General features: G+C 36.9%; 1 protein-coding gene across 14 annotated transcripts in view; it reads left to right on the forward strand.

The window, feature by feature from the left end:
- The window catches only part of PARD3 (par-3 family cell polarity regulator), a 476,523-nt gene that overhangs the window by 461,193 nt on the left and 6,151 nt on the right, over positions 1-9,179 (forward strand). For all 14 annotated transcript variants that reach the window (XM_012731317.1, XM_004691164.2, XM_012731307.1 and 11 more), the window contains one exon: positions 7,432-7,559. In XM_012731317.1, the coding sequence (XP_012586771.1) occupies positions 7,432-7,559 (128 nt within the window). The remainder of the gene's footprint in view (positions 1-7,431; positions 7,560-9,179) is intronic.

Consider the following 9,179-nt stretch of genomic DNA (forward strand, 5'->3'; position numbering starts at 1 on the left):
CCTTGGATCTACTGGTTCTGAACCTCATGAGTGAAGTCTAGGAATCTACATTTGAAAAGCCTACCATGTCATTCCAAAACATTGTCACCTTGAGAAGCACTACTTTGGAGTTAAGATCTCTGATCCTTTTACTTCTAAAGTTATGTACCCTCAATATATGCTAGCAAAGTCAGAAACCTATAAAGGTTTTTTTTTTTTTTGAATCATGGGCATTTGAGATGAAATTGGACTTTGTGGAAAATTAATCCTGTGAATAAAAGGAATGGGGGGAGATTTAAGAAGTAGTATATTAATTTGAAGGCCTTCAGCTTACTTCAGATGAGAAAGATGGGTTCAGATGAGATGATGGGCAATAGACCCAGCATCTGGGAAGAAAAACTCTTCATAAAATCAATCCTAGCCTGATTTGGGGAGGTTATAAAACAAGCTCAGCAGGTTTAACATCTAAAAAAACCTCTTCTTTGGTATTAATTTTTCTCAACTGTTAGCATTAATGTTAATTAGTGTTAATATACATAGATAGTAATTTTACCATTAATACATTTTCCACCACCATTCCTTATACACCTTTGAATCTGTCCCACCCTCTCCCTGTTAACCTTAGAAAATTTACTTTGTTCATTAGTGCCCACTAGTTTTTATAAGTATTTTTCTTGGTCAAATTGTGTACTATGTAAATATCCACTATTTGCCTTTGCCATACTGATTTATTTAACTACACACAATAGCCTCCAGTTCCTTCCATTGCTTTAATGGCAGCATTTCAACTTTCCTAGTATTCTATTGTGTGGGTAGACACATCTTCTTGATCCAGTCCTCAACAGTAGATATTAAGGTTTTTTCTAGTGTCTGAGCTGTTATAAATAATGCTGCAATAAACATTATAAAGCATACAGCTTTTGAGTTGATGGTTTCATGCTCCTTGGTTAGGCACCCAGGGGTGGAATTTGCTGGGTCATACAGTATTTTCATTTTTAGTTGTTTTAGGCAAGTGCTGTTTATTTTCCAAAATGGCTGCAGTAGTTTACATTCCCAACAAAAGTGTAACATATTTCTTTATGCACTTCCTCTCCAGCACTTATTCATTCAGAGTCTTTTTATATGTGCCATCCTCACAAGTTTGAGATTTCATCTGGTTTTAACCTGCACCTTACTTATTAAAAGCAATGATAAATTGATATTTCTGGTTGGTGACATTGTGTTCACACACAAGACTTTCAGATTTGTTTGAGGCTGATGAGCATTTCCTAATTCTTAGCTCCAGATATTATCTATTAAGATATGTGGAGATAATTTGATATCCATTTTGGCTTATTTGTAAGCTGTGTAAAATAATAAAATATAAGATTTGGGTTTTCGTAAGGTGTTTGAAGGACAATGAATATATTTTTAATATGAAGAATCATGCTAGGAAAAATGATTGAGAAAAACGTGTACATTTAGAAACTCTATTTTTGAAGGTCATTGACCAAATTATTGTATATCAAAATGCCAGTGCAACTTTCAATGGGAGCTTGTATTCTTATTTGACTTGTATTATTTTTTTTCCTGTTGTGAGTGAGAAAGGAATTATTTGAATGACAAAGCTTATTACCTTAGGAATAGAAAAATTATCTAAATTGTGGGTCAGAAGTCGACCTTTTCTTTTTATCATTTCCATTTTCAAACAATTAGTCTCTTACTGTGTACTCTTATTATATTAATTATGTAAATGGGCTAAAATCATTGTACTAATCATGTAAATAGGCTAAAAGTGACAATAATTCTACTTGGTATATTTTTTCATTCCAAGTCCCATCGTTTCTTACTAAGAGTGGTTCACCTGTTCAAATATTGTTTGTTCTATGGTTTTTAAAATCTGTTTTATAGAACAAGTTTTGAGTAGCTCAGAATCTTTTCTTTTCCTATAAATATTCTAACCTTAAAAGGTTTGGAAAGGACGAAACCATGATTTTACTCTTTGGAATGGCTTATAACCATTTTAATTTTAAGGAATCTCAAGCTGTGGACACAACTTACAACATATTAGTTGAAATTGCCATGTTGTTACAAATACCCACACACTAAGTGCAACCAGATGTAGCATATAGAAAAATACCCAAACCAATTACTTTACATACAGAGAGGGATGCTGCCGAAAATTCATCCAAGTATCCCTTTACGTTTATACATTTTGAAAATGTTCTGTCTAAATTCTAGCAGTATAGAAAGCACCTGTTCCCGGGCTTTTGTTCAAAATAATGTTTGGGCCACAGGGAACAGATTTGCGGTGCAAACGGTCTTTAAATTAGCAGAGGCAGCAAATTTCCTTAGCTCCATAGGTGAAGTGAATTCTCTCCCAAGTTGAGTAAGAGAAGAAGAAAAGGTGACTTCTGCCCTGTATAGTGCCAGGTGCAACATAAATAAAGCAGCAAGTTACTTTAAATCTTTCTTAAGATAATGGAACAATAGCTGAGGTTAGGGTTATTATCACAGAGCTCAGATATGGACAGAACTTAGTGTTGCTTTTAAAAGAACTAAATTGCAGGCTGCAGACGTAAGTACAGTATGCTGTTAAAACTTTGCAGATACCTGAATGTTGCCCACAAGGAGGCTTGCTGGCTGAGACGATTGATAGATGGGATAATGGAGCCTTTAATAGCTATATTGCTAAGTCTTTTCCATCCCAGGTTGGTAGTGACTGAAAGTGGTTTAATTCTTTGGATAGAAAATTGATCCTCTGTGATGTGAATATTCCTCCCCTAACCCCCCAAGCTTTCTCTGTAGCTCTCTTTGAAGCAATAAAAAAAATCTTTTTCTCCATTTTTCCTACCTTCAACTTTTAATGACTCCTCTCACCCTTTTATGGTCTTACCTGCTTTAAGTAGTGAGTCAATCTCAAGTACACAGCCACCCTGCCCCTTAGATTGCTTACCCTGTCCCTGGCAAATTTGAGAAAGTGGTTTTCTTTTTGCTTTCTTTCATCTCTCTTAAGACGTAAACGGTATCTGCTGTCATTTCACAGTAGATCTCCATGCCTTGACACAGAAATGCCTTCTTAGTTGACAGCTTTGCAGTACATGTTTCTCCAGTTCCCTGTATCCAGCTACCTTGGCTACAGATCTGGAGAAAGTGATCTTATAGGAAAACTGTACTCTTTACTCGGGGCAAATGCCTCTGCTGCAAGGTGTGCCCATTTCTTTCAGTTCCCTGGTGGTGGATTATCATGAATTATTTTTGTGTCATTAGCACAAAGGGCTTGGCTTGTTTTCTAAAGCTACTCTCTTATTTTCAATGTATCTGCTGCTTTAGATGGGGAAAAATAGATCCAAATATAGGTTAGGAAAGATGAGATGAACACAAATAATTATGACCCAAACATATGTCTATGAAAACTTTACGAGGAAGGTGGGAATGCCCTGAAGGGTTTTCAACCATCACTCACATCATTAATAGCAATAAAGGTTTTTAATATTCAGAGCCCATAAGAGTTTGGCTAATCGTTATAAATATAGCCTGTGAACAGGGAAAGGTAGAGGGATTGGAAGGCAGGAAAGATAGGCCAAAGTTAATTTTTGATTAAAAGTTATACAATAAGTCTACTATTGAAAAATAACTACCAATATCAGACTGCTCTGTTTTAAACAAAGTCAGCAATTTACACCCTTTACACAATTTAATGGCATAAAAATTAATTGCTACTCCCTAGCAAATCTTTAAATTACCATTTTATCAGGATACAGAATTTCTTTGGGGCTCATGGCACATGCAAATTGTTAAAAATTCTAACTCTCAAAGGAATATCTGTTCTTCTTGTTATCAGCATCTCTGTCATCATTGTTGTTATCATAGTTTTACCCAAAACACAAGAACCTTTTGTAATTTATATTTGTTTTTTTTTTTTAAAGATTTATTTATTTGTGCATACAGAACTGGGGGACAGGCCAGAGGCTCAGGGGTGGTGAGAGGCTTCACCAGAGACAGAGCAGGGAACAGAACAGGCAGATCGACGAAGTACACTGCTGAGGGGAGCAGCGGGCTGGTCAGGAGAGGTCTGCCACGCTATGTGGTCACCTCCCGGGCAGGCGGGAATCAAACTCATGCGGAAGCAGCTTTAGATTCTCAGTGCTGTGATTTAACCCGCTGCGCCACCAGGGAGGGCCTATATTTGTTTTTTACACATGCCCTTTAAACTATGTGTAAATGTGAATTTTTGTTTTTCATGAATTAAGTAAAAACTCACTCTAAATGATCATTTAGACTATGTATACACATATATGAATAGATATTTTATTGCCTATCTTAATTTGAAAAATAAATGATTTTATTTATTGAAAAACAATCTGGAAAACATCCTTAATGTTTTATACTATTAAGTGATACCAAAATTCTATAGTTTTCCAAAGATTTATATATCTATATATATATATAGATATGTATAGATACATATATTTCTATGTGTATAAATTTTAATGTATCTTAAGTAGCATCTCTGTATAATCATGAATGCCGCTCATTTACAAAAGCAACCATTCAGAGTTTTCATATGGTTTTAAAGATAAACCAGGAAAGGATTCACATAATATCATGGCCCTCCAGTGTACAGTGTAATTATTGTGTGTGTGTGTGTGTTTTTTTTTTTTTTTCTGTTTTGCACTCTCTATCATTATCATGGCCTTGGCAGCCTTGGCTATTTTTCTATTTAAAAAGTCATTGTTTGTCACCAATTTCATCACAAACAAAGCTAGGGTTATTATAATTTGGACTCTTAAAACCATTATTGCCTTGTTATCTGGCAAATCTCCAGATTTATTACAATGAGGCTTATCTATGTGTTTCCATGTCCAGATGTTAGTTTGTTGTTGTAGTTGTTGATGCTGTTTTATTTGAAAACATGTACTTCTTTCTGGATTATAAATTATCTCTTTCTGCATTTCCTTGGACTCTAGATATAATATTCTATTTTGGCCATGGGAATGGATAATATACTGGCATAGTTTTTAAAAGTCAGAATTGCCCATTGTAATACATTTCCACAATTTGCATTTTTATGAACTACTCACTGGAGTTATGAGTTAGGTTATTTTTGATTCAGGTCAAATATAATACTTGCCAAGATGAACTCATTTAGTTGTTGCTATGGGCTGGTCAAGATTCTCCTTGAAACCTGTGGCCCAATAAAGTTCCATCTTAAAGATAAGGATGATTCTTTTAATAATCTTCCTTTCTGCATGTCCTGAAAAGAGAGTTGGAGTAAAATATTAGTGTTAAGGCTGAGGCTTAATATGTCATCACATCAAATATAGTGGTATGAAATCTATCAGTTTGCTGATACCAAGCTCATTCATTCATTTGAAGTTTTCAGATTCCATGTGATAATAATTTCATTATTGGTATTCATCAAGATCCGCCTAGATGGTTGCCACTGACAAGTTTTCAGGTGAATGGTGTCAGAAACACAGCAAAGAAACAAAAGCTCTTCAATTTCTTTTTCTTTCTTTCTTTTTCCCCTTCATAGAGTCAAATTTTCAGACCTTTGGAAGAAACAGTTTAAAAATATACCTGAACGTTCTTTGCATATTCTTTTCACATCTCTACAAGTAATGTGTCACAGAACAGCATGAGCTTAAAAAGCTGGTTACAGAATCCTGTTGCAGAATGCCAGCTCTTTCAAAACTGCTTGATACATGTATACAACTTAAACTGCATGAAAGGAAAGGAAATGTGCTTCTTTTTTGAAGGTGTAAAGGAAATTGTGTAGTATTTTCTTACTTTGCTTTCTTCTATCCGGTGGCTTCTCTCTATGTCTCATCACAAACAATAGAACAGCTCAATTTTCTTTTTGGCTAGACTCATCAAGAATACTGGAAAAAATGTCTGTCTTCTTAATGTAGTTGATGAACAATTTGGTTGATGCTTTGTTTGCATAAGCAGAACTAACTTAGTGAAGTGTTTTCCTTGCTGAAGGCACCACGGATGTGTTATTTGAATGTTGTGGTGGAGTGGGTCTCTGAACACACATTTGTTCCAATGAGTGTGGTTATAAACATTCACTAGTGGAGACTGGGGTATTGTAAAGCCTAATCTTTTCACATATTATTTTTGTGTCGGGATATTTTTAATATGCTTACTGACTATGCCCATATGCTTTGAAATTTTTGTCCTGTATATTGCCTTATTATTGCTTACCAACAAATAAGGTAATGCTGGCCAGGCAGAAAGAGAACAATAGATGATGTTTTCTTTCTGCTCAGACAAAAGCCAGCCATAAGAGCTGTTCTTTAAGTAACAAGCCCACATGCTACCTTATAACTCTCCAAATGGAATGTCAAGACTGTTATTTCATAAAATTATTATCAAGTCAAAGTCAACCATCGACTTTCAAACTCTAAAAGAAAATCAATAGCTTGTTTTTAACATGCATTTTTCACTCAGATTATGACTATTGCACTATGCTCTATAATATAAAGGAAACAGGTTAGCAAGTGCTAAAAAGGATTGCTTCAGGGTACATACAGCTGATGCTTTGATAAACAATTGTTGGCTGTTTTATAAAGTTAGAGACATCTATTTGGAGCAGAACTACCGTCAGTTCAAAAGCTACAAGCTGTCAGTGAGAAGTGTAAGTACCTGACCTTCAGCGGCCTGATCTATACAACACAATATACATATCCAATATCTGATTTTCGTGAGAGACAGCAATTAGCAGATGATCTGTGACCAGTGTGTTCAGCCAGAAGGATTGAAAATTTCTCCATAAGATAGTACTAACCTAAGTAAAAATGCCACTTCCTAATAAATAAAGCAAATATATATTACCTAATAACCCAGGAAGCAACTTAGCTTTCTGGTTTATTCTTTTTATGTGTTGCTATTCATCATTTGGCTGCCATCTGTAGTTTGAGCTGCACACAGATAACATGTGCCTAGTTTCATCTAACCTTAGTTAATCATTCCTTGTTAAAAGAGAATGCACTATATTATATCCTACTGCTAAACTAAAATATATGACTACCCCAAAAAATCACCAGCATGATCAATTTCATGCACTTTCCCATTTTTGTGAATTATTGTAGTACATTTAAAAATTTTTGCCACTGACTTCTGTCCTTCTGAAGCAGCCTTACTCTCTTATACTTCTATACTAGTGTATCTACAAAAATCAAACTGGTATGTAATATCCATACTTAGCAAACCGCATTTGGAAAGTAAGAAAGGATGGTCTCTCCAATTTTACCCGTTCTAAAGCCATACTCAAAACTCAAGATGATTTTATTCGGGACCTTCTAAGAGCAATCATATGCCTCCTTTCTCAAAGAAACTTGGGAAAAGAGCACTTGGTTTTTACGAAATGCACAGACTATGCAAAGTACTTAAGTCAGTCTATAGGAATCAAAATTAAGTCAGCCAGTTATGTGAGATGCATAACTCTTTTGCTTTCTGCTCCTGTAGCCAAACTCCAGACCTACGGCACAGAGCGGCAGGCACTCAGTGTCGGTGGAGACGCAAATGCAACGCCAGAGGCAGGAGGAGCGGGAGAGTTTCCAGCAAGCCCAGCGCCAGTACAGCTCTTTGCCTCGGTAAGAGGACTCCGGAGTGTCAGGTCTTCCCTGTCCTTCGGGAAGCCCCTCCTTCCCAAAGTTGTACTTTCTCCAACTAAAATCCGGCAGTCGTTGAGGGTGAGCAGAGTGACTGGATGCTCAGCTCAGCCGACCCCTTGACTGTATGGCACTAAGCCTGGGGAAAGGTGTTTCAGGAGATGCCAACGTTTTCTCCCCAAAACCCCCTAGCCAAAGTTGAAGTGATGCGACATCTGAGTGCTGGGCTTAGAGATCTCAACCGGAATCTAGATTTGGTTCCTTCCTCCCATGTGGCCATGGACAAAACAATTTCCTCATATGAAATATGGAAAAATGAGCCCTTATTTTGCTTCGTTCATAGGGTAATTAGCATAATCAATACGTCATGCATCTAGAGCTCTGCAGAGGTACAGGGAGTGAATACACTGTGTTCTGTACTTAGGCTGCATCAGTTGGCCTCTCTCGCTTTCTTTGCATCCCTGCTGGTGCACCTCAGGGAGTCCCTGGGATGCCCACCTCATTAGCTGAGAGCCAAGTCAGCAGGGATTATCTGTCAGGCTCCCCACATGGAGACATCTCTAATTAAGTGTTCTCTGCCAAAGGCCTGGAAAGTGCGCTCAGCTGACTGAGCCCAAATTCAATGAAATAATAGCCGCTTTCCATCTACATATTTCCTAGCCATGCACAGTAAAAAATAAAAGTGGTTTAAAACATTAAGCTTTCCAAATGTCCCCAAAGAAGTCACTTCTGTAGTCACAAATCTTAGGGGCATTTGTTGTTCTATGTCAAGATCAGATGACAAAAATATTTTGGGTGGAAGAAAATTGAATGGTATTATCTGGGCAGTGGCTATATATATATATAGGCAAAGTGCTGGGCCTTGTGTGTTTTATCTGTGTTTGACAGTATAGTAGATAGAGGCTAAATATCTTATATACACTCATATAAAAACAGGAAGGAGGTAGGAAATCCACAAGGCTGGGAAGGTCCATAGGAGCGATGGTAAGGGGAGGGCCTTCAAGGGCAGACAGCCTGATACAAGAAAAGTCTCTTGGTTCCCATGCTTATGCGAAGGACAGATATGAATGCAGATGTTGCCCCTGAATTTCTCTGAGTCACTGTCCAAAATGACTCAATATTGCAAACTGATTGTTTTATCCTGGACGCCCTCTCCATCTTCAACTCTCACTCATGCTTCCTTCCTTTCCCTCCTCTCCCTCTGAAGCATTTGGAGAAGCACCTATAGGAACTGTCTGTTAGTGTTCCCCTAAATAACTAAAACTGTTTCTCTGGATGAATTATGTATCCCTTCTTATTAACTTAACAATGTGTAGATATGAGAAATGCAGAAATCCCTAAATGGAAGAGTTGGACATATTTAGGCAAGTGGAACTTGCCTAATGTTCTCTTTTTAGAAAGTAACTTTTTTTGTTTGTTTGTTTGTTTGTTTATTACAAGAGTTTATTTTTACATCATTTTGTACATTTTTTTTTCCATCTCAATTGTAATCCCCTTGGGTTTCCCATCACCAAGTCACCCATATGCCATCACCATAATCCCATGCATTTCCCTCCCCCCACCCCGTTTTTGATCCCATTCCCCACTCCACCCCCACAAAAT

The sequence above is a fragment of the Condylura cristata genome, unplaced genomic scaffold, assembly GCF_000260355.1.
Source record: "Condylura cristata isolate star-nosed mole 26May11 unplaced genomic scaffold, ConCri1.0 scaffold00030, whole genome shotgun sequence".
NCBI lineage: Eukaryota > Metazoa > Chordata > Mammalia > Eulipotyphla > Talpidae > Condylura > Condylura cristata.